This window comes from Ovis canadensis, chromosome 19 (genome assembly GCF_042477335.2).
Source record: "Ovis canadensis isolate MfBH-ARS-UI-01 breed Bighorn chromosome 19, ARS-UI_OviCan_v2, whole genome shotgun sequence".
NCBI lineage: Eukaryota > Metazoa > Chordata > Mammalia > Artiodactyla > Bovidae > Ovis > Ovis canadensis.
This window is the reverse complement of record NC_091263.1, coordinates 26,343,905-26,369,880: the sequence shown is the minus strand read 5'-3', so window position 1 is coordinate 26,369,880 and position 25,976 is coordinate 26,343,905. Positions and strand designations below refer to the sequence as shown.

Below are 25,976 nucleotides of genomic sequence, written 5' to 3'. Positions count from 1 at the left end.
CAAACTCTAGGTAATATTAGCCATTGATTAGATAAGCAAGTGGCCTTCCCTAATGGTTCAGAGGTAAAGAATCTGCCTGCAATGAGGGAGACACGGGTTTGATCCCTGGGTCGGGAAGATTCCCTGGAGAAGGAAATGGCAATGCACTGCAGTATTCTTGCCTGGGAAATCTTAACACACAGAGGAGCCTGCTGGGCTACAGTCCATGGGGTCACAAAAGAGCCAGACACTACTTAACAACTAAACAACAGCAACAACAGATAAGCAAACTGGGTCCTATCTGCAAGTGACTGACGAATCCTGGCCACCTAAGGAATATTTATGTGAGGTAGGGGTGTTCTAGATCTTCTGCCAGTCACATCTGTGGCCGCCAGCTCTTTCGACCCTGCCCCATCAGTTTTCTCTGTCCAGACCCATGTCTTCCTCCTGTTCCCTGCAGCACTGGCTGAATCCTTCCACCAAAGTAATGTGAGATGAGGCATTTAAACAGAGCTAATGTGTGGGCCATCACAGCTCACAGACAGGCCTCTCCCAGAAGGAGCAAGGAAGGTCTTTCAAATAGCCTGTTGTCCTGTAAGCAGAAATTTCGCGAGATCCTTTTTCCTGGGCCTTTCAAACCCCTCTTTGGAGGCAATCCTGGGAAACTGGGTAAAGAACAGAGAAATCAGAAAATGATATCTTTGTACATTTAGAATGGATAAACAACTAGGTCCTAGTGTATAGCACAGGAAGCTACATCCAACATCCTGGGATAAACCATAATGGAGAAAAACATTAAAAAAAAAAAAAAGAATGCGTATATGTGTATAACTGAGTTACTTTGCTCTACAGCAGAAATTAGCACCACATTGTACATAAGTCAACCATACTTCAATTTTTTTTTTAAAAATGGTATTTTAAGATGGAGTCCTAGACACCAGCTTCTTACTGTCCTGAAGTTTGGGTGCCCTGCTGCCCTGCACTCCAGCCCCTGCCCAGGAGACCCTGAGGTTCCATGAAAACACTCTTTCCTTCCTTCCCACAGAATCCCTGGGGAGTTAGCACCTCCCTGCAAATTGATAATGATCATCCAAATAAACTCTCCCAGGGAAGAGAGAGAGAGTGGAGTCCAGGGCTTGACCCAAACGTTTCTAGGTCTGACCAGTGGCTAAGGAATCCTGGGCCCTGCCTGGAGGAGCCCCTACACTGACTGGGAAGGCAGACTCACCTCCAGGGCAGCCAGGACTGTGAGCTGGGGTTTGAGCATTATCCTAAGGGTGTTGGAGGTCAGAGGTCAGTCGGGATGGAATCATCAGGGAAGACACAGCCCTCCCCTCTCCACAGGATGAGAGTGAGATAGGTAATCCCCAAGGGGTGCTTATTTGGGAAAAGCAAAGGAAAGATGGTGTGAGAAAGCCTTGTGCCAGGAGACTTTCTCATTATTCCTTTACATTCCACCCCTCCCTTGACAGGTGAGCACACAGGGGCGTGCCTGTGGAATCTGTCCCCAGCCTGCACTCGAAGCAGGAAGACCACCCACACTAGTGGACACCTGAGCTGAAGGAGGTGGGCAGCATGGAGGCGAGTGCTGCCCTTTCCCAGTCCTGGCCCTCACAGACACGACTCACCCGCACACCCCAACCAGATGACTCCTCGCTGTCCCCAGAGGCCAGCGGAGACATCAAGGACCACTCTCCTCCAGGCTTGGGCCCCTGGGTCCTCTGGACACAGTGAATTTTGACCTAGTCATCTCAAGTGAAACATGGTACCTTTATTGGAATGAATCATATGCTAGTTCCCTGAGAGGTGAGAGGGCCGGCCTTGGAGTAGGACTGACCCTGCCCCCCCAAGTTGGAATAGGCCTAGAATTCACAGCCCCATATCCAGCCGCTCAGCTCCCACCCGAGGTCATGCGGGGGCCTGGTGCTCAGTCCTCCTCCTTGCCTCTTTTTCTTCTTCAGAGTGCAAAGACGGGCTGGAGAGGCCATCGTGGCCTATGCTTGTCAACCTGGCGTTGAGAATGGTGTTCTTGGCCGCTTCCTCCGTCACATCGTCACTCAACACGTCCTCATTCGAGAGTTCCTCGCTTATGCTCCTGAAGAAACCATTGGAGAAAAAGTCTGAGCTGCATCCTTTTAGGAGCTGAGAAAACAGGCCAGGCCTGGCTCTGCATTCCTGAGAGGCGGAGCTTTCCCATGCCTTGGTGGGTCCCCAGCCAAGCTTCTGTGTGAGCCTAGGAGGGGTCCTCGCCTCCAGAATCAGGCCTGTTGCATCTCCCAACCCTGGTCAGACCCTTCGCTCTTCTGCATCTTTGGGATGCTGTTTACCATCTTCATCACTGGCATTTACTGGGCACTTGCCTTGTGCCACTGTGCCAACCACTCTATTGTTTATTTGTTTAATTTTGGTTTTTGGCCTCACCACACGGCTTGCAGGATTTTAGTTCCCCAACCAGGGATGGAAGCCCAGGTCCTTGGCAGTGAGATCACAGAGTCCTAACTACTGGAATGGCAGGCAATTCCCAACCACTTTATTTGGGGGTAACCTTCCCAATTCCTGTGAGAGAGGAAGGCTAGGTTCTATGTCTCTACCACTCCATGCCTCAGTTTCCTCATCTGTAAAACGAGGGATAGTGCCCTTGTCACTAGTGCATGTGGTGACTGTTAGGACAAAGGTGGAAGGGCACGCAACGAGGACAGGCCTTGACACATGGGAAATGCTCCATACACGTTAGCCTTTGCTGTTATCATGCTGTGATCCCATGTTGCAAATACGAATCTCGGAGGTAGTAGGTAACCTCCCTGTGCACATGCTGGGAAGGGTGAGCAGGGATAGAGCTCCAGGCCGTCTGGCTCCGGAGCCTGTGCTTTTAAGTTACCATGCTGTCCCTCTGCTGCATGCCACTCCCCCTCTCTACAATGGACCAAACACCTATTCATCCTTCAAAGCCCTACTCAAATATCCTTTTTCTGGGAAGCCTGCCCCAAATCCCTAAACTAAAGCTCCTCCCTCCTGGGGTTCCTATAGGTCCTGTATATTCCTGTGTCAGAGTCCATTGGTGAAAACTGTTTGCATATCTGTCTCCCTTGCTCAAGCCTGGGAACCTCTTACCTCTGACAGCCCAGCTCTGGTACCATGCCTAGCTCAGGGGCTGTCAATGAGAGTTTGAAAAGGGAGACAAGGGAAGTAGGCCGATGGTGGGGAGGAGGACTGAGGAAGCAGCAGCAGAGGCCCTGTGCTATGAGCAGAGGGCACTGGGAGACAGCAGGCAGCCTCTGCCCCTCCCTGTTGCTCAGGCCCAGGGAGCGAGTTGTGGCTCTGCTGGCCTAAGTCCTAGGAGTGTTTCTACCAATCCTGACAAGCCTTCTCCAGGGTCACTTAGGAGACCAGACACCAGAGAGCCCATAAAGCAGTTGGGTGGAGCCTATTTCCCAAGCGGGGTCCTGGGCTACTGGGGCCAAAAGGCCAGAGTCATGAACCGAGACTGGGTCCCTTTGGTGACTTCCCTGGCTGTCCACTGGTTAAGAGTCCACGCTTCCACTGCAGGGTGCGCGGGCTCAGTGCCTGGTCAGCGAACTAAGATCATTCATGCTGTGCGGTGGTATGGTCAAAAAAAAAAAATCATAATAAAAGACTGGGTCCTTTTTGAGGAACTGGGAGTTCAGAAAGGAATGGAGAAGTACTCAGAAAGCTGATTCCAAGCCAGTCCTCTGTGCCCTGGGAGGGGAGGAAGCCCAGAACATCGCCACGGGCATCACTCCAGTGTAGACAGGCATCAGGGGATGAGGAAAGAAGAAGGTCTGGCCCACGCTGGATCAGGAGAGCCAGACAGGATGGGAGCTGGCAGAGGCTGGGCTGGACCAAGGCAGGCAGCAGCATCCAGGAGAGCAAGGGAGTCTGCTGTGAGTACAGAGTAGCCTTTGTCTCATAGGCCTTCTGGCAGTGGGGCGGGGATGGATAGTGTCTGACATGTTCTCATGGCCAAAGGCTTGAAAACCAGGCCCTGTTCTGGCCAGAGCCCGGAAGCCACGCACACCCACCTTGTATGTGGGGTAATGTGCTCCAGGCTATCAGGCAGAGGCTGATCGTGGGTTTCTGGCAAACTAGAGCAGGAGAACAAAGCCACGGAGGCCGAGAGGCAGCAAAGAACGATGGGTAGGATGGCAACGTTCTGGCTGACGAGCGTCAAAGAAGAGATGCCTCCAGCTGCCCAGGCCAGAGACACTAGGCCCAGACCTGTCGCCCTGGAAGGGGAGGTGAGAGTTCATTTGGAGGCTTTTTGGGCCCAGCGACTGGATTGGGTGGGAAAAGCAGCTTCCCCAAATCCCACACCCTTATCTCTACCCTGTCCAACTCACTGTGCAACCTTGGAGAATTTAGTTCCTTGTTATTGCCAGGTAGGTAGTAATTTTTTATGAAGCACGGAGTGGGAGAATTATAAGGCTCATACACCATAGTGTGGGTGTGCAAGGGTGGGTGGGGAGGGGGATACTACAGCCATCATCAAGGGTTCCTCTGGAGAAGGGCCTGAACCCCTTCCAGGGTTCCCCTGGAGAGTGGCCCAGACACAGTTTAGGCAGTTAGTGCAAGTCAGGGACTGGAGTCAGACAGCCTAGGTCCAAATCCCACTTTTGCCATTTGCTTTGTCTGACCTTGACCCAGTGCCCTTACCACTCTGATTTCATGTCTGAATTAGGGCTGATGATGGTGTTGGGGGGATATTTTGGGTGAGAGTTAAATGGAGTAACCCATGTAAATTGCTGAGCAGGGTGCCTGTCAGCAGGTGAAGGCCCAATCTCAGCTGCTATTATTCATTCTATCATTGCCCACCCCCGAGCATACCCCGCCCCCACCAGCACCCACCAGGCCCCCTACCTGAGGACAGTGGGGAGGAGTTCAGAAGCGTAGATGTAGAATATGGTGATGGAGGCGGCCAGGTTGAACTCTCCAAGCAGGGTTATCAAGACCACGAGGGATTTCAACTCTGTGGCCAGACGATGCAGCCACCTGAGTCTGTGGCCATCCTTCCCTCGGGGCAGGCTGGGGAGGCCTGCCCACTGGCCCTCCCTCAATCCCCCTCAGAAGGCGTCGGGACAGTCCACCCCTACCACCTGGTCAGTTGGCCAGCAGACTCAGAGAAGGGCCAGTCTGCTAGAGGGAATAAGCGCTTCAGCAGGCAGAGTTGGTCAGTAGAGTGGGACCCATGTGGGCCATCATCTACTGTGTGGACTCAGCTCCTGCATCCCTGCCTCCAGGCTCTCTGTGATCTTCCACATGTTCACCGAGATCCAGCTTCCCCTGCCCCACCGCCTGCTCCTTCTGGAGCATCCGTTCAGCCCCAGGCCGGCCCCTTGTGTGCCTGGCTGCCTGCTCAGGGCTCTCCCTACTTCTCCTTCATTCTCTGCCAGGTAGAGAGGGGCAAGGGGGCATTTAGTCCCTGGGGCCTGAATGGCTAGACATTCCAGGATGCCCAACTCTGGGGAGCCAGATTATACACTGGAAGAGGCAGAAATGATTTTGGGAAACCCCATTCTTCAGGTCTAGGGGAGCTGAACCCCTGGCTCACTGACGTGGAGCCAGGAGTTCCAGCTCCCCCACTACTAGCCCCTGCGGGACCCTGCCCTAGGCCTCCTCCCCATGCCCAACTCGGTCTGGCTTCACTTGGCTGGGGGATGAAATTGGAGACCTAGTTTTATTTACTGGGGATTTTCCTCCTAGTTTGTCTAGTTTCAGACAGTTCTGCTTAGCTCATTATAGACCCACATTTTAAAAAAACCACTGAACAATAAAGCTGAATCCTGGCTTTGTTTCTTCTGTTTTGTTTTAGCCAGTCAACACTGCCAACAGCAGAAGAGGGAGAGAAAGGGTCCAGGTCATGACAGACAAAATTGCATCCCCCAAGGAGAGTGAGGGAACTCCATGAGGCAGATCCTGGACACAGCCTCCCCGACCCTGGCCCCAGAGGCTGAGGGGGCTGTGGTAGCCATTCTGATCAGGGGAATGAATGCTGACATCTTAATGTCCACATCCTCAGCCCTGCCACATTCTTCCAGCCTTGTGACCTGGGGCATATGCACTGTTCTAGGACTCTTCACAATCTTGAAAATATTAAGAGTCCGCCCTCCCGTTTCCTTCCCTGGTTCTGAATTGACAGGGTGCGGGGCATGGGGCTCCCCTGGGAATGAGTGGCCTCCATGCAAGAATTGTTCCTGAGAGCTTGGCCCAGTGTTATGCTCGATCTTCAATGCGCAGTTGAGTTTTTCCTGGTGAGGCTACAGATGACACAGGGCTGGGGTAGCAGTTGAAGACCACTTCTACTGCCTCTGTTCGCATTTAATTATTGACGTGGGCAGGACTCGAGGGGAAGAAGGCTGCCCGCTCTCCTGCCCAAGGACGATTCCTCTGAACAGCACCTCTTCCCCTCCCAGGGCCCTGGGACCTTCCAGTGCCCTGTCCTGGGAGGCCCCTCTTCACCTGTTCTAGAGAACGGTTCCCTTCTCAGGAAGTGCTAGGGCCACTGTCGGGCTGGCGGGCTATGGATGCAAGAGGCTGACTCTCAGGGTGTTGTGTTGGCTGGACAGGGGCAGGAGGCACGAGGTAGGGATTCGAGGAAGCTGGAAGGTTGGGGGGTACCATCAGGGAGGCGGAAAGGGGCGCTGTGGAGGCTGTACCTGATGGGAGCGTAAGGCTAAGGAAGCACATGATGGCTCCTTGGAACAAAGCCACAATCAGTGTTCGTCTCCTCTTCAACTGCTCGATGAGAAAGATGCAGCAGAGCCGGGCGGGCACCTCCATTATGCCAGGAATCAGTTGTGTGAGGTAGGTGTCCACACCCAGTTCCTTTATCTTGAGGCTCAGCATGTAATAGTTGCAACCAACAGCAAACCTGGAATTCATTACCGGAAGAGAGAGACACTCCGAGAAAGACACACAGAAAGCCAGGGCCAGGAATAAAGACAGGCAGAGGAGAGCGTGGCAGGGTGGCGATGGGGGACAGGAGCAAACATAGAGATCTGGGTTCTCAGGCCTTGCTCCCCCACCGGCCCCTCAACATCTATTCTTTCCCTGGATCCCTGAACTGCAAGCCCGTTTGCAGTCCCCGCCACCAGCCCTGGGTACTCACCATACGCTGCACATCACCAAGGTCAACTTGCGGAGGTCCTTGTTGCTATAGAAGTCCAAGATAGAGGCCGAAGCCACCTTCTTTCCAGGCAGTTGCAACTACAGGACAAGCAGGACCAGCCACAGGCAGGGCCAAGACCCCAGCTTGCTCCCCGCCGGCAGGACTCACGAGGTCCCCTGCCCTCTGCCTCCCAGGACCAGCCTGGCCTCTGGCTTTTCCCTGTCAGGGTTCCATTTTGCTGTCACTATTCTCCTCAAGCAGTGGGCTGGGGACATCCTCTGGGCCGAGGTCCCACCTGAAAGGATGAGGAGGGAAGAGGCCCCTACGTAGCCCCCCTGCCCAGGCCCCGGCTCCAGGCCAGAGGTCTCTTACCTTATCCAGCAGACTTAAAGGAATGGTCTTTTTGTTCACACCAGCTGCATAGCACAGCATTTGCTTGGCCTCCTCCAGCTTGCCTTTCATTATCAGCCACCTTGGGGACTCTGGGAGAATCCTGCATGGCCCATCTCCCTCTTACCCACCACTCCAAGAGGCCCCACAGACCCAAGCTGGCCCCATCCCAGCCTCAGCTGTGGCCATTCTGTTCCAGCATGAGGTGACTCAGATGTTGGAGGCTTTGAAGGTGACCAGCATCCTCGGACTCCCATCCCCCCCGCCCCCCTCCCCCGCCCAAGTCATTCACAGTATCCACCACTGCTCAGCGACACCCCGGCCACTGGCTGCTTCTGCACCACAGCTTCTGCCCCCCTCAGCCACCTCTGACACCTATTTTCTATCTTAGGGGGTGTCCCCACCTGCCCAGACATACTGAGGCCACTTCCCTCTGCATCCACATCCTCTGTTAGAGCCTTGTTCTCATAGTTGGGGATTCTCCCGTTTCCTATCTCCCAATAGCCTGCAGAGTATGGGAGGCAGGACCCGCGTTTTGACCACAGGGCCCAGCCCCTGCCTGGGTGAATGGAGGTCTCTACTCCAGCCCACTTCCTCCTGGTCACATCTCCCGTTGCCTTTGACCTCAAAATAACCCTAGGTCCTTGGTTCTTCCTAATCCTTCCAAGTTGAAGAACCTACACAGCTTAACATTTAAAGCACTTCTTAAGTGTCCTTATTTTATCAGTCTGTTAATCCTCTGCCCAAACCCAGATCTAGTATGACTATTCCTATTTGATTCTCAGCTTCAGGGCCTAGTGGCTTGCCCAAACTCACAGAGGCGGAGCTGGTATGAACCTCAGTCCCCTGGAAAGGCACTCTCAACAAAACTTTGCCATCAGCGCCTGCTGATTTCTTGTAACTGTCCCTCTTCCTGCCCCAGCCTGGACTCTGTGGCTGGCCACTGTACACACACCCCCAGTTCTCTAGAGACAACTTCATCCCCTCTACCTGCCCCTGCTCCTGTTTCCCCTCCAGCCCCTTAAGGGGCCAGCAACCAGTCACTCTGTTATCCTCCTCCATTCTAAGGCTACAAAACTGTCTTCAAGTCATTAAACTGGGATGTCTCCAAAAAGATGGGAGACTGACCACATGCCTACTAAAAAAGAGGAGTGAGGGACTTCCTTGGTGGTCCAGTGGCTAAAGTTTCATGCTCCAATGCTTGGGTTTGAACCCTTATAAGGGAACTAGTTGCTCAGTCGTGTCCAAATCCTTATGAGCCCATGGACTATAGCCCACCAGGCTCCTCTGTACATGGGATTCTCCAGGCAAGAATACCAGAGTGGTTGCCATTTCCTTCTCCAGGGGGATCTTCTAGACCCAGGGATTGAGCCTGATCCCACATGCTGCAACTAAGAGCTTGCATGCCACAAGGAAAATGGAAGATCCCGCATGCTGCAACTAAGACCTGGCACAGTCAAATAAATTAATAATAAATAACTTTTTTAAAAGGAGTAGGAGAGATAGGAAGAAAGATTTAGCAAGTTCATGAAGCCCAGAAGTGGAAGAAGTGGGCCGAATGGGTAGGCAATGCCCCTGCCGCACAGCTGGAGTAGTGAGAGGTCAGAGAACCTTGCTCCTGGCTTCAGAGGACCCTGGAGACCCCAGTCCTCAGATGTGGAATAGTTGGCACTGACAGCATAGGAGAGGCTGAAACTGAGGAGGACCCTGTGAGGATCCTGGGTTGGAAACCTTTCTGTGTCCCCCGTTTCTTGTTTGTAAGGAACAGACTCCAACCTCCATGAGTGTCCCTGAATTCCAGTCGACTAATCAGGGAAGGGAGGGGATGCAGAGACAAGGAAGGAACAGCCAAGAAACAGCAGAGCAGGTTTGGGGCAGGGTCCTGGCTCAGTCTCAAGGGATACACATAACAATATCTTTTGAGTTCTTTATAAAGCCCCCAATAAATGGAAGCTGTCAGCATTCTTCATTCCAAAGAAGACTGACTAAGGCCCAATTAAAAGGACCAGAGAAGCTCATCAAAAGATTGCTTGAGGACTTCCTTGGTGGTCCTGTGGCTAAGACTCTGTACTCCCAATGCAGGGGGCTGGGTTTGACTCCTGGTCAGGGATCCCACATGCCACAACTAAAAAGATGGCATGTGCTGCAACAGATTCGGCACAGCCAAATACATGAAACAAACAAACATATGTGTGTGTGTGTGTGTGTATATATATATATTTTTTTCTTTTTTTTTTAATATTACCCGAAACCAGATTAGAGGAGTATAGGTCCTGCACATACCCTAATCTTATCAGCAACTCCGCCCTTGAACCATTACTATAAAACTCCTCATTGAATCCTCTAGGGTTGGGACACAGTTTCTGGGGCAGGAGCCTGCTTGTCCCCCCTTTTGTCTGGCAAGGCAATAAGGCTTATTCTTTTCTGTTTCACTCAAAACTGTGTCTCTAAGATTTGATTTGGCATTGGTGCACAGAGGCTGAGTTTTCAGCATCAAGGCTGAGAAAGAAGAGAAATGCAATGAAAAAATGAAATCAGTGAAAAAGGAAGAATCGAATATAACATGGAACTTTTTAACCTGAAATTTCAGCTGAATTCCTAAAGCTGGTAAGAATGTCTGATAACCTCACCTACTAAGGACAGGTATTACCACCTTCAGGACAGCACTTATTATTTGAAAAAAAAAAAAAACAACAACAACAACACGGCCCAGTGGCCATCTTCCTTTGCCAACTCGAAAGGCTAGAAATTTCCTGTTCGTGGAAGTGAGAGAGTCCTGAATCTCTTCCCCTCTCCATGTTGCTAATCTACTCATGAAAGACACAGTCTTCAAGTCAACTACTCAAGCCTAATGAAAGGCACAGTGTTGCAGAAAGTGAGTCTGTCCTTACATTCTGTGGCAAGATGATCATTTCTTCACCCAGAACTGCCAAACCCTTCACACGGTGATTTCAGTTTACTGCCTCTCTGCCTTCTCTACTGCCCTCTCCTTTTGCCACCCGGATGACCCTAGTTTTTCCAGGGCCTCCTCACTCCTCAACCTCCTCTGGCTCCACAGAAGCCACCTCAAGGTCACCAAGACCAACAGATGCTTCTCACCTTTCTTGCCTTCAACTCTGACCATTCCCTAATCCTTAAACTCTCGCCTCTCAACATTTTTTTCTTCTGGTTTTCTGACCACCTCTCTGACATCTCTTTGAGGATCTCCTCTGATGGCATTAATGCTGGAGTTTCAGAGGCTCTGCCCTTGTCTCTCTCTCATGTCATACACTTTCTCCCAGGGAAAATCCCATGCACTCCAACCCTTCACGGACTCCCCACCCTCCTAGTCTCCAGCCCATCAGACCCATCCTTGTGCATGTCCTGTATTTGTTTGCTCACCAGATATAGCAGATGAGGGGGAATATAGGTGTTCCGCCCAGCAGAAACAGCAGCCGCCAGTGGGGAAGGCTGTAGGCAAGTCCTGTCAGGAAAACGACTCCCATGGCGAAAAAGCAGTGTCCCAGGATGAAGGCATAGGCCCGGTGCATGCCCATTAGCCACTCAGTGACTATGCAGAGGACAGAATCAGAATCAGCTCAGGGCTCACAAGGCTGCCCTGGCACCCAGCCTGCTGAGACGCCCCAGCTCTGCTCAGGGACTGGCGTTCTCTTGCCTGCTTGGGATCTGGGTCCAGAGACAGCACCTCAAAGCCACAGAGAGTGCCTTAGTGTCCCCAGGGCACATTGCAGGCCCTCGCCTGAGCTCCCAACCACAGAGGTAGCCTGCACTTTGTCCTCAACCTGGCAGTTCCCTCTGAACATCTCCTGCCTGACCACACACCTGTCACTGAGAAGGCCTGGCCCTGGGCACAGGACTTCACATGTGGCCTGACACACGTGAGGCGTCACTGTCCTTGTCTTTGCTCTTATGGCATCAGTGCTTCGGCCACTTAGAGCTCAGCCTCTATGGAGGACCCAGTTCCCTCTGGCTGGGACTCTGGAAATTTCCCAGTGAGAAGCAGGAGCAGAGTTCCCCAGCAGGCTTCACACAAGGCCATGGCAGCAAGGAACGTATGGGTGCGCGGGAGTTTTGCATCACAGGCTGGGCGGGGGCGGGCAGAAATCCCAGCTCTTTCACTAACTACCTTGTGACTCTGAGCAAGTTGGTTAACTTCCCAAGGTTCAGATATCTTCCTCAGCTAAAGGAATAGCAGAATAGTCCCTGCTGAATAGACAGCTGCCAGGATGAAAGGAGTCAGTATGTGCTTACTAGCTACCTGGGCTTTCTTAAGAGCTGAATAGGCATAAGCCACGTAGGTGAAGCAAGGAGTGTGAAGGGGATGGGGATGTGCGGGGTACCAGGCGGATGATGGTGCAAGGGCAATGTGGACACAGATTTTCTGGCATCCCTAAGCCTCCACTCGCTGCCAGGTTGGGCCACAACCCTAACTGTCTGGTGGGTTCCCAGCAGGTGCGCGCCGGCCCCACCCCCTTCCCAGCGCCCCGCCCCCAGCGCCCCGCCCCCAGCGCCCCGCCCCCAGCGCCCCGCCCCCAGCGCCCCGCCCCCAGCGCCCCGCCCCCAGCGCCCCGCCCCCAGCGCCCCGCCCCCAGCGCCCCGCCCCCAGCGCCCCGCCTCACGTAAAGCCGAGCTGCCGATGGCGTAGCCCACCACGGCCTGGGACGCACAAAAGCGGAAGAATATATACTGGTTAAAGCTGCTGACAAAGGCTGTCCCGAAGCCGAAGATGACCAGCTCCAGCAGCGACAGCAGGATGGTGGGGTAGCGGCCCAACCTGTAGGCGTGGAAGGGCGCTTGCGCCGAGACCGCGGATCTCTGCGGGTGGCCCCACTCCGCACTCAGGACCAGATCCAGAGCCGTCCACCCGCCTCTGGAGTGCCCCTACCCTTGCCTCCCTTAAATTGAGACTCATTGGCTCTGAATGGCCACGAAGAAGAGGGAGGGATGTCCCAGGGCCCAGAGGAAACTCCAAAAGACTTACTTGTCAGTTATGAACCCGAAGAGGAAAGCCCCCGTCAAGAGCCCAGCCAAGAACATGGTATGCACGATTTCCTTGTTTGTTTCCTCGCCACACACCAAGTCAAACTGGGGGTTATATGCAGGGATTGGCCACAGGCCTCCACCCAGGGCCTTCTAGGTCCAGAGACGGAGCCTCTACGCAGGGTGGGCTTTTAGGCAAAAGGGGCCAGGGACAATGGCAGGTAACTTGTGTGCAGCAGGCCTCAGCTGTTACCTCTGCATCCCACTTACACCTAGCAGACTCTAGGAATTAGGCCTGGAGAGAGAGACTGGAGACACAGGCCAAGAAAGGGAATAGATGGACAGGTATGAGCGAAGGCCAGAATTGCCAAAGACTCCCAAATACAGATGCTAGGCTCCAGGCTAGAGAATCAGATTGGGCAGGTCTGTGCTGCGAAAGGGCCAGGTAACAGCTTAGGCTGAGAAACTGTTAAGAGGTACCAGATCAAAGCTGTTGTTTCCCCAATTCTCTAACTTGTGTGATTTCAGAAGGCAGGGCCACAACTCCAGAAGCAGTTTCCTGGACAGATGACAAACACGGCCACCTGCCCCTACTCCCCAGCCTACTCTAGCTTCCTGGCTGATTGGTAAGCCTAGGGCTGGGCAGAAGGAATCCTGTTTCTGCCCTGGCCGTGCCTCTGTGGGGTGACCTTGGGCCAAATGCTTCACCTTCGTGGGTCTCAGTTTCCCCCCCCACTGTTCAGTGAGGGTGAAGGCACATCTCTGGGGACCTGGGGTAGCTTCCGACAACTTGGGACAAGGCATACCTCATTTATCAGTGACCGCCTCTTGGCCTCAGGATAGATCCACCCATTTTGACATGAGTCTGTGTGATTGAGGCCAAATTGGATGATAGAATCCAGATTCCATTCCACAGGCATGTACATGAGGCAAGTCAGGAAACTGCCATTGGGTGCACGGGGCAGGGTCAGATTCATCTGCTCAGCCTCTGTCAGGTTGCTGCCCACTGCCAGGATCCAGCTGGTGTTGCAATAGGGCTTTTGGGGTGTGAACAAGAAGGTATCAGCAAACATGAAAAAGGAGGCCAAGAAGGTGGGAATGAAGTTGAGGGCCACTAGCCTCCGCTGGAATGTGCCAAACTCCCCCACCACATCCATGATGTTGGCGAATTTATCATCCTGGGCATCTATGGCCCTCAATCTCTGTAATAGTATATCCAGAGAACAGGAACGGGGGCTTTCTGCTCCGCCGTGTTGGTGGAGGTTTCTGGGATGAGGATGAGATTTGAACTCTATCTTGAGGCTGTTTTCCTTTGCCATCTCTGCAAAGAAAGGATGCAGCTCAGTCTTCTCTGACACCACTTTTCAGAACATCAGAGGCCAGTGTGGGAGCCACTGGCCAGAAAGTGGCCTCTCTGGCTTGAAAACAGTTTGGATCCCAACCTCGATGGCCTTTGTAGTTCCCTCCTCTGTTTTGGAAATTTCTTAATTTGTCCCCATTGTCCTACCTGTTGCTAACATGTAAAGCACTTAAGATTTTTTAATGTGTTAGAAAATGCTCTGTTATCATGAATGGCTAAGTCCTGAGGCGCTCCCCTGAAACTTCCCCACAGTAGAAAACTTTGTTTACACACACACACACACACACACACACACACACACACAAGCTGAGGCACCACCAGTCTTGCAAAAGATAGGAGAGGTCTCCGGGGATCATTGCTTAAAAAAATTTTTTTTTGGTTTAGAAGTGGCCATGAACTGAGGCCAAGGTGGGTGGCAAGAAGCCTTGGCTGCAGAGGTGGGGAGCCAGGAATGGTGCCATGGCGTGCCAAAATGTTAGGGTAATGGACAGCAGTAGGATGCCGAGCTGGAAAGGCAGGCAAAGGGGAGGAGTGAGGTAGCAAAACAGACTGTAAGGATATTACCTTGGAACAAGGGAGTGGGGGGACCTAAGCTTAAAACTCTGTTTTGAGCAGAGGTGAAGAGATCTTGGGTTGGGGAACCAGTTGGCTATCAGCAAAAGTAGATGCAAGTCTACTCAGAAGGGAAGTTTCTCCACACTAAGCTGGCAAGGCTCTCACAGATTAAGATCAAGCCAGGGACTCGAAACAAATATTATCAAATCCTTGAGAAGTTAGGTCATTCTGAGAGTAGGAGGTGGAAGTTATAATTATGGAGACGGACTTAACAATCAGAGGCAAATAGCAGATACCTTTGGAGTGAAGACACTACCTGTAAAGTTAAAAACTACTGAATAACAAGTTTCTGTTCAAATAAACACCCTAAAGGGAAGATTAAATAGATTCAACACAAAGATGAATGAGGCAATAGAAGAGGACTTTCCTGGTGGTACACTGGTTAAGATTCTGCCTGTCAATGCAGGGGACACAGGTTCAGTCCCTGGTCTGGGAAGACTGCACGTGCCATGGAGAAACTAAACTTGTGCACAGTTATTGGGCCTGTGCTCTAGCGCCCGTGCTCCGCAGCAAGAGAAGCCACAACAAGGAAAACCCTGTGCACCGCAGCTACAGAGTATTCCCACTCTTTGTAACTAGAGATGCCTGTGCAGCAGTGAAGACCCAGCACAGCCAAAAAAGAAAATTTTTAAAAAAGAACAAGAAGATAGAAGATTTAACATGCATCCAGTTGCAGGCTCAGTGGGAGAAAGAGAGAATTGAATTTAAGGAGATAAAAGCAATCATTTTCTAAAACTTGAAAAACACAAATCCTTAGACTCAGGAAACAGCATATCCCACTCAGGATAAATAAAAGAGAAACCCACTGTAACACGGCTGCAGAACACCAGTGACAAAGAAAAGATCTTCAAAAACATCTAGAGAGAAGATAACTCAGTTCAGTCGCTCAGTTGTGTCCGAGTCTTTGCGACCCCATGGACTGCAGCAAGACAGGCCTCCCTGTCCATCACCAACTCCCAGAGTTTGAACTCATCTCCATCGAGTCAATGATGCCATCCAGTCATCTCATCCTCTATTGTCCCCTTCTCCTCCTGCCTTCAATCTTTCCCAGTATCAGGGTCTTTTCAAAGGAGTTGGCTCCTCGTATCAGGTGGCCAAAGTATTGGAGTTTCAGCTTCAGCATCCATCCTTCCAGTGAATATTCAGGACTGATTTCCTTTAGGATTGACTGGTTTGATCTCCTTGCTGTCCAAGGAACACTTAAGAGTCTTTTCCAAAACCACAGTTCAAAAGCATCAATTCTTTGATGCTCAGCTTTCTTTATAGTCCAACTCTCACATCCATACGTGACTATAGGAAAAACAATAGTTTTAACTAAACAGACCTTTGTTGGCAAAGTAATGTCTCTGCTTTTTAATATGCTTTCTAGGTTGGTCATAGCTTTTCTTCCAAGGAACAAATGTCTTTTAATTTCATGGATGCAGTCACAATCTGCAGTGATTTTGGAGCCCTCCAAAATAAAATCTGTCACTGTTTCCATTGTTTTGCCAGCTATTTGCTATGAAGTGATGGGACCAGATGCTATGATCTTAGTTTTTCTGAATGTTGAGTTTTAAGCCAACTTTTTCACTCTCCTCTTTCACTTTCATCAAGAGGATCTTTAGTTGTTCTTCACTTTCAGCCATAAGGGTGGTCATCTGCGTATGTAAGGTTATTGATATTTCTCGCAGCAAACCACTTCAGTATTCTTGCCTTGAGAAGCCCATGAACAGTATGAAAAGGCAAAAAGATATGACACTGAAAGATGAACTCCCAGGTTGGTAGCTGTCCAGTATGCTACTGGAGAAGAATGGAGAAATAACTGCAGAAAGAATGAAGAGATGGAGCCAAAGCAAAAACAATGCCCAGTTGTGGATGTGACTGGTGATGGAAGTAAAGTCCGATGCTAAAAAGAACAATATTGCACAGGAACCTGGAATGTTAGGTCCATGAATCAAGGTAAATTGGAAGTGGTCAAACAAGAGATGGCAAGAGTGAACACTGACCTTTTAGGAATCAGTGAACTAAAATGCACTGGAATGGGCGAATTTAACTCAAATGACCATTATATCTACTACTGTGGGTAAGAATCCCTTAGAAGAAATGGAGTAGCCCTCATAGTGAACAACAGAAGAGAGATCATGGACAAATGCAGTCTTTTGTTAAGAAACAAAAGTTGTGGACAATATATTTGGATAATTTTTTTTTTACTTTCTTTTTGGAGGAATTTTATACTAAAACTGACCAAATCCTTTTTGTGTAAGATAAGACATTTGAACCATTGAGATCCAAGTTGTGATTTTAAGCTTGTTACATTTTTTTTCCTTTTTTCACAGCCTACTCTCCCAGCTTCATTTGTAGTTACTCGATTCCATCTACAGAGGGTTGTGGTCACTCTGGGTTACCTAACAAAACACTATGCAGTTTCATGTTTACATTCCTGCTCTTCTTCTTAGCTGCTAAACTTATGTATATCTGCCTGTTACATTTTTATAAGGGTGAAATGTTACCACTACTTTAATTACTGTTATGAATAGCTTTATAATGTTGAAGAATCACTGTTTAAGATTTTTGACTCTTCTTTTTTTTTAAAAAAAGAAACAGAAGTTGTTAAGCAACAAGGAAACCAGGAAGAGTGAAGAGTATCTTCAACATTTTGACAGGAAATAACAGCCAACCTAAAACTGCTTACTCAACAAAATTATCTGTCAAGAATTAGAGTAAAATACAGTTATAGTCAACTGTTGAGGCAGCAACACATCTGACGGCACTTCTAAAGGATAAGGAGGAGGATGCACCAAATAAAACAAAATGTATGCAAAAATGCCAAATCCTAAAATAACACAAAAGTCAAGCAAATGGTTTTGGTGGGAATTCCCAGGCAGCCTAGTGGTTAAGATTCTTGAGTGTTCACTACCAAGAACCTGGGTTCAATCCCTGATCTGGGAACTAACATCCCGAAAGCTGTGTAGCATGGCCAAAAAGAGAATAGTTTGGATCAGGGATATACAGTGTAGTGAAAAAGGAGTTCAGAAACTGTGTAAAAGAGGAACTCATTAATAAATGGGTCCCCATCTAGTCAAGGCTATGGTTTTTCCAGTGGTCATGTATGGATGTGAGAGTTGGACTATGAAGAAGGCTGAGCACCGAAGAATTGATGCTTTTGAACTGTGGTGTTGGAGAAGACTCTTGAGAGTCCCTTGGACTGCAAGGAGATCCAACCAGTCCATTCTGAAGGCGATCAGCCCTGGGATTTCTTTGGAAGGAATGATGCTAAAGCTGAAACTCCTGTACTTTGGCCACCTCATGCGAAGAGTTGATGCTGGGAGGGATTGGGGGCAGGAGGAGAAGGAGACGACAGAGGATGAGATGGTTGGATGGCATCACTGACTCGATGGACGTGAGTCTGAGTGAACTCTGGGAGTTGTGGATGGACAGGGAGGCCTGGCGTGCTGCGATTCATAGGGTCGCAAAGAGTTGGACATGACTGAGTGACTGAACTGAACTGAACTGAAACCACTGGGAAAAAAACAAAGGATTAGGAGGAAGAAAATTATGTCAGGACAACCTGAGATGCAGTTGTAAGCAATCAAATATTCATTGCATTAAGTAATAAAAGCTCTGCTCAATTGTGGAATTAAAAAAACAAGATAAATTGGTGGGTAGCAATAATATATGTTCGGATAGGTATGATCAGAGCCTGGGTTATCTTAAAATCTTTTTATTGTTCAAGGTACAGGAGAAAGATGCCAAAAGTTACTTTTTTTTGGCTGTGCTTCCTGGCTTGCAAGATCTTAGTTCCCCAACCAGGAATCAAACCCATGTCCCCTGTAGTGGAATCGCAGAGTCTTAACCACTGGACTGCCAGGGAAGTGCCTCAAAGTTACATTTGCATTTGATAAAAATTTTAAGGATGAGCACTATAATAGTATAGCTAGGAAAGAGTAGTGGAAAAAGATAGACTAAAGGGAAAAACAAAACCCAAACCTCAGGCAGAAAAAGTGAAGAAAAGAAAAAAGAAATGTAGAAACAGTGGAATTCAATAACTATGATTGGAAGAATGAATCAAAGTACATTGATTATCGCCAGCTAGTAATGCAGAGACATGGGTTCCATGGGTTAAATCCCTGGTTGGGGAACTAGGATCCCACATGCTGTGGAGCAACTGAGCCCACATGCCACCAGAACAAGAGAAGCCCTCAAGGGCTATAACAGAGACCCCACATGACGCAACTAAGAACTGACACAGCCAAGTAAATAAATAATGAAAACCACAAAGTCCAAAAAGAATGGTCATCTTTTAAAAAAAGATAGTTGGTTTCACCTTTCTAAAAATCAAATTAATATGCTGTTTTTAAACAGTTTAGTTCAGTTCAGTCGCTCAGTCATGTCCGACTCTTTGCGACCCTATGAACCACAGCACACCAGGCCTCCCTGTCCATCACCAACTCCCGGAGTCCACCCAAACCCATGTCCATTGAGTTGGTGATACCATCCAACCATCTCATCCTCTGTCGTCCCCTTCTCCTCCTGCCCTCAATCTTTCCCAGAATCAGGGTCTTTTCAAATGAGTCAGCTCTCCACATCAGGTGGCCAAAGTATTGGAGTTTCAGCTTCAGCATTAGTCCTTCCAATGAACACCCAGGACTGATCTCCTTTAGGATGGACTGGTTGGATCTCCTTGCAGTCCAAGGGACTCTCAAGAGTCTTCTCCAACACCACAGTTCAAAAGCATCAACTCTTTGGCACTCAGCTTTCTTTATAGTCCAAATCTCACATCCATACATGAGTACTGGAAAAACCATAGCCTTGACTAGACAGACCTTTGCTGGCAAAGTAATGTCTCTGATTTTGAATATGCTATCTAGGTTGGTCATAACTTTCCTTCCAAGGAGTAAGCGTCTTTTCATTTCATGGCTGCAATCACCATCTGCAGTGATTTTGGAGCCCAGAAAAATAAAGTCAGCCACTGTTTACACTGTTTCCTCATCTATTTGCCATAAGGTGATGGGACCGGATGCCATGATCTTAGTTTTCTGAATATTGAGCTTTAAGCCAACTTTTTCTCTCTCCTCTTTCACTTTCATCGAGAGGCTCTTTAGTTCTTCACTTTCTGCCATAAGGGTGGTGTAATCTGCATATCTGAGGTTATTGTTATTTCTCCCTGCAATCTTGGGCAGCCAATATTTCCCCATTTTCCCAGAACATACCCATTTTCTGTCTTTTATGCTTCTGTAATAAATCATAGTGCCCCCTTTCCCTCCCACAGGTGTCCTGATTTTGATGACAAATGGTCACTCTGCAAAAGTGAGAGTTGCTCAGTTGTGTCCGACTCTTTGTGACCCTATGGACTGTAGTCCTTCAGGCTCCTCTGTCCATGGAATTCTCCAGGCAAGAATACTGGAGTGGGTAGCTGTTTCCACTCCAGGGGATCTTTCCAACCCAGGGATCGAACCTGGGTATCCTGCATTGCAGGTGGATTCTTTGCCCGCTGAGCTACAAGGGAAGCCCACTCTGTAAGAAAGTACACTTAAAGCATACGGTCATGAAAGGCTGAGAGTAAAAGGATGTAAAAGTTATATTCAGTTCAGTTCAGTCACTCAGTCATGTCCGACTCTTTGCGACCCCATGAATCGCAGCACGCCAGGCCTCCCTGTCCATCGCCAACTCCTGGAGTTTACTCAAACTCATGTCCATTGAGTCGGTGATGCCATCCAACCATCTCATCCTCTGTTGTCCCCTTCTCCTCCTGCCCCCAATCCCTCCCAGCATCAGAGTCTTTTCCAGTGAGTCAGCTCTTCACATCAGGTGGCCAAAGTATTGGAGTTTCAACTTCAGCATTAGTCCTTCCAATGAATATTCAGGAATGATTTCCTTTAGGATTGACTGGTTTGATATCCTTGCTGTCCGAGGAACTCTCTCACAGTTCAAAAGCATTAATTCTTTGGTGCTCAGCTTTCTTTATAGTCCAACTCTCTCATCCATACATGACTACAGGAAAAACCATAGCTTTGACTAGACAGACCTTTGTTGGCAAAGTAATGTCTCTGCTTTTTAATATGCTGTCTAGGTTGGTCATAGCTTTTCTTCCAAGGAGCAAGCATCTTCTAATTTCATGGCTGCAGTCACCATCTGCAGAGATTTTGGAGCCCAAGAAAATTAAGTCTGTCACTGTTTCCATTGTTTCCCCATCTATTTGCCATGAAGTTATGGAACTAGATGCCATGATCTTAGTTTTCTGAATTTCTGAGTTGAGTTTTAAGCCAGCTTTTTCACTCTCCTCTTTCACTTTTATCAAGAGGCTCTTTAGTTCCTCTTCACTTTCTGCCATTAGGGTGGTATCCTCTGCATATCTGAGGTTATTGATATTTCTCCTGGTAATCTTGATTCCAGCTTGTGCTTCATCCAGTCCAGCATTTCTCATGATGTACTCTACCTATAAGTTAAATAAGCAGAGTGACAGTATACAGCCTTGATGTACTCCTTTCCTGATTTGGAACTAGTCTGTTGTTCCATGTCCAATTCCATCTGTTGCTTCTTGACCTGCACACAGATTTCTCAGGAGGCAGGTAAGGTGGTCTGGTATTCCCATCTCTTTCAGAATTTTCCATAGTTTGTTGTAATCTATACAGTCAATGGCTTTGGCATAATCAGAAAAGCAGTAGATGTTTCTCTGGAATTCTCTTGCTTTTTCTATGATCCAACAGATGTTGGCAATTTGATCTCTGGTTCCTCTGCCTTTTCTAAATCCAGCTTGAACATCTGGAAGTTTACAGTTCAGATACTGCTGAAGCCTGGCTTGGAGAATTTTGAGCATTGCTTAGCTAGTGTGTGAGATGAGCGCAATTGTCCGGTCATTTGAACATTCTTTGGCATTGTCCTCTTTGGGAATGGAATGAAAACACATTTTCCAGTCCTGTGGTCACTCCAGAGATTTCCAAATTTGCTGGCATATTGAGTGCAGCACTTTCACAGCATCATCTTTTAGGATATGAAATAGCTCACCTGGAATTCCTTCACTTCCACTAGCTCTGTTCATAGTGATGCTTCCTAAGGCCCACATGACTTTGCATTCCAGGATGTCTGGCTGTAGGTGAGTGATTACACTATTGTGGTTATCTGGGTCATGAAGTTCTGTTTTGTATAGTTCTTCTGTGTATTCTTGCCAACTTATCTTAATATCTTCTGCTTCTGTTAGGTCCATACAATTTCTGTCCTTTATTGTGCCCATCTTTGCATGAAATGTTCCCTTGGTATCTCTGATTTTCTTGAAGAGATCTCTAGTCTTTCCCATTCTATGGTTTTCCTCTATTTCTTTGCACTGATCACTGAGGAAGGCTTTCTTATCTCTCCTTGCTATTCTTTGGAACTCTGCATTCAAATGGGTATAATCTTTCCTTTCCTCCTTTGCCTTTTGCTTCTCTTCTTTTCTCAGCTATTTGTAAGGTGTCTTCAGACAACCATTTTGCCTTTTTGCATTTCTTTTTCTTGCTCACTGTCTCCTGTACAATGTCACAAAACTTTGTCTGTTCTTCAGGCAATCTGTCTATCAGATCTAATCCCTTGAGTCTATTTGGCACTTCCACTGTATAATTGTAAGAGATTTGATTTAGGTTATACCTGAATCGTCTAGTGGTTTTCACTACTTTCTTCAATTTAAGGCTGAATTTGGCAGGAAGGAGCTCGTGATCTGAGCCACAGTCAGCTCCCAGTCTTGTTTTTGTTCACTGTATAGAGCTTCTACACATTTTCAAAGAATAGACATCATAGAGATCTTTGTTTTTCTTTTTGGCCAGCTGTGCAGCATGGGAGGATCGTCCCGACCAGGATCAGGGCCTGGACCCCGGTCCCCTGCAGCGGGAGAGTGGAGTCTCGGCCACTGGGTCGCCAGGGAGGTTCTAGACCTGTCTTCTGACTGCTGCTGTTTCAGTCACTGAATTGTGACTGACTCTTTGCGACCCCATGGGCTGCAGCCCTCCAGGCTCCTCTGTCCATGGATTTCCCAGGCAAGAACACTCAGATGGGTTGGCATTTCCTTCTCCAGGGGCTCTTCCTGACCCAAGGATCAAACCTGCCTCGCCTGCCTTGGCAGGCGGATTCTTTACTGTTGAACCACCAGGGAAGCCCCATCTTCTGACTACAATGTAATTAAATTAGAAATCACTAACAAACAGTTAATTTAAAATACATATTTCATACAGGTGTAATATAGTTACATTAATCCATCACAGTCTGCATTCCACCCAGGGATCCCTCCAGCTTTTAAATAATTTTTTAAAAATTTGTATATGGTATAGTTCATTCTTTGGGCTGTAAAGTTCTGCGGGTTTTGACAAATGTGTGGAGTCATGTATCTACCATGAGTATCAGACAGATGTCTCACTGCCCTAAAAGAATCTGTTCTCCACTTATTAAACCCTGCTCCCTCCTCTCAAACCCCTCACAATGACTGATCTTTTTTACGGTGTATCTTGCTTTTTCTGCAGTGTCATAGATATGGAATTATATAGCCTTTACAGACTGGCTTCTTTCACTCAGCAGTATGCACTGAAGGGTCATTCACACCTTTTCATGGCCTAATAGCTTGTTTTTTTAAATCCTTGAATATTATTTTTCAGTGTACGCATGTACTACGGTTTTTTTTCATTCATCTATTATTGAGGGATATCTCAGTTGTTTCCAGTGTTTGGCAGTTTTGAATAAAGCTGCTATAAATATTTGCATGCAGGTTTTTCTGTGGACATAATTTTCAAATAGGTTGTGTAAATACCTAGGAACACAAATGTTGGGTCATATGCTAAAACTATGTTTAGCTTTGTAAGAAATTGGAAACTGTTCCAATGTGGCTATACTATTTTGCACTCCTATCAGCAATGAATGAAAATTCTTGTTGTACTGCATTCTTGCCAGCACCTGATAATGGCTTATTGGACCTTAGCCATAATAACAGATGTGTTATTTTTTTCATTCTTTAAACTGCAATTCCCTAATGACAAATAGGGCTTCTCTGGTGGCGCTAGTGGTAAAGATCCTGCCTGCCAGTGGGTCAGTAAGATTCCCCTGGAGGAGGGCATGGCAACCCACTCCAGTATTCTTGCCTGGAGAATTCCATGGACAGAGGAGCCTGGCATCACAAAGAATCTGACATGATGGAAACAACTTAGCAGGCATGCACAATGTCAAATAATGTTGAGTATCTTTTCATATGCTTATTTGCCATCATGTATCTTCTTTGCCCATTAAGAAAAAATGGGATGTTTACTTCCTCATTGTTGAGCTTTGGGTTATTTGTATATTTTGGATACAAACCTTTTATTAGATATGTTTTGCAAATATTTTCTGTGGCTTGTGGCTTGCCTTTTTATTCTCTTAACAGCATCTTTGGCAGAGCAGAAGTTTGTTTTAATAAAATCCAACTTATCATTTTTTTCTTTCATTGATTTTGCTTTTGCTGTTGTATCTAGCAATTCACTGCCAAACCTTTTAGATTTTCCCCTAGTTTGTCTTCTAGAAGTTTTATATAGTTTTGTGTCTATGACCATTTTGAATTAATTTTTATAAAGAGTATAAGATCTGTGTTTACATTAATATTTTTTACATTGTATTTTTGCATATGGTCATCCAGTTATTCCAATACCATTGTTGACAAGACCATCCTTTCTCCATTGGATTGCCTTTTTTTCCTTTGACCAGTTAGCTATATTTATGCAGGTCTGTTTCTGGAGTCATCTATTCTCTTTCATGTTTCTGTGTGTCTATTCTATTTGCCAATACTATGTATTGTAATTATGGAAAACTTTACAGGAAGTCTTAAAATCAGGTCTTAAAAGCCTCCAACTTTGTTCTTTCTTATTACTGTGTGGAATATCTATTAATAGGTCTTTTGTCTTTCCATCTGAACTTTAGAATCAGTTTGCTGATATCTGTAAAACAGCTTGCTGTGCTTTTGATTGAGATTATACTGAATCTATAGATTAGTTTGGGAAGAACTGACATCTTAACAATATTGAGTCTTCTAATCCATGAACATGTAAGGTACATATATTTTTCTAAAATTTTATGAATATATATTTTAAATTAATAAAACTTTGAATATCTCAGAAGTCAAAGAAGAGGTCATAATGAAAAATTTTACAATATGAAAAAATTGAGTTATAACACAAATGTTTATAAGTGAAAATTATAAAACTTTATACCATTCATATCAAACTTATAGGTGATATAAAAAGTGGTACTCTGGAAAATTTATAGTTTTAACTTGCTTTATAACAGAAAGACTGAACATAAAAGAACTAAATGCTCATCATAAGAGAAAAAAGAACAAAAGAACAAACCCAAATAAAGGAAAAAGATTATAAAGTTAAGACAGAAATGGAAACAGTGAACAAAAACAGCCAGATATGGAAACAACACTGTGTCCATCAGTGGATGAATGGATACAGATAACGTGGTATACTTCATTTCGCATAGTGAAATACTACTTAGCCATGAGAAAAAAGGGAAATCCTGTCATTTGTGACAACATGGATGGATCTCGGGGGCATTAACACTAGTCGACAGATAGAGAAGGACAAATACTGCAGGGTTATCACTTATATGCAGATTTTTTTTTTTAAAAAAAGAATCAGACTAGTGAAAACTAAAGTGAAAGTGATTTCTGGGAGTGGGAAAAAGGAAGAGGTTGGTAAAAGAATAATTACTTTCTACTATAAGATGAATAGGCCTGAGGATATAACGTAAAAACTTGTGACTATAGTGGAAAACACTACATTGCATAACTGAAATCTGCTAAGACTGCTGCTACTGCTAAGTCACTTCGGTAGTGTCTGACTCTGTGTGACCCCATAGACGGCAGCCCACCAGACTCCCCTGTCCCTGGGATTTTCCAGGCAAGAACACTGGAGTGGGCTGCCATTTCCTTCTCCAATGCTAAGACAGAAGAACATAAATATCTCACCAAAAATCATAATAAATAGGTAGGTAATGGAGGTGTAAACTAACTAGATGGAGTCCTATATATATATATATTTATATATATATATACACACACACACACACATATATATATATTTGAGTTTTCTATCCTGTTCCATTGATTTATATTTCTATTTTTGTGCCAGTATCATACTGTTTTGATGACCGTAGCTTGGTAGTACAGTCTGAAGTCAGGAAGCCTTATTCCTCTAGCTCCATTTTTCATCTTCAAGATTGCTTTGGCTATTTGGTGGGGTCTTTTGTGTCTCCGTACAAATTTTAAGATATTTTTGTTCTAGTTCTGTGAAAAATGCCATTGGTAATTTGATAGGGATTATATTGAATCTGTAGTTTGCCTTGGGTAGTATACTCATTTTTGACAATACTGATTCTTCCAATCCATGAACATGATATATCTTTCCATCTGTGTATGTCTTCTTTGATTTTTTTCATCAGCATCTTATAGTTTTCAGAGTACAGGTCTTTTGTCTCCTTAGGTAGGTTTATTCCTAGATATTTTATTCTTTTTGATGCAGTGGTAAATGGAATTGCTTCTTAAATTTCTCATGACTTAGT

At 47.0% G+C, this 25,976-nt stretch overlaps 1 protein-coding gene and 1 long non-coding RNA gene across 2 annotated transcripts; one reads left to right on the top strand and one right to left on the bottom strand.

The window, feature by feature from the left end:
- Window positions 1-1,730: 1,730 nt before the first annotated feature.
- Window positions 1,731-16,986, bottom strand: SLC22A14 (solute carrier family 22 member 14). The gene is made up of 10 exons (XM_069561482.1): window positions 13,279-16,986; window positions 12,474-12,577; window positions 12,112-12,266; window positions 10,874-11,042; window positions 7,475-7,595; window positions 7,103-7,200; window positions 6,651-6,865; window positions 4,855-5,008; window positions 4,020-4,223; window positions 1,731-2,074 (listed from the first exon to the last, which is right to left on the bottom strand). The coding sequence occupies exons 1-10, from the start codon at window positions 13,789-13,791 to the stop codon at window positions 1,888-1,890; spliced, it is 1,920 nt and encodes a 639-aa protein (XP_069417583.1). The 5' UTR covers window positions 13,792-16,986; the 3' UTR covers window positions 1,731-1,887.
- Window positions 12,077-24,359, top strand: LOC138424492 (uncharacterized). The gene is made up of 3 exons (XR_011250813.1): window positions 12,077-12,530; window positions 13,001-13,098; window positions 22,223-24,359. It is a non-coding gene; the product is annotated as an uncharacterized lncRNA (long non-coding RNA).
- The last annotated feature ends 1,617 nt before the right edge of the window (window positions 24,360-25,976 follow it).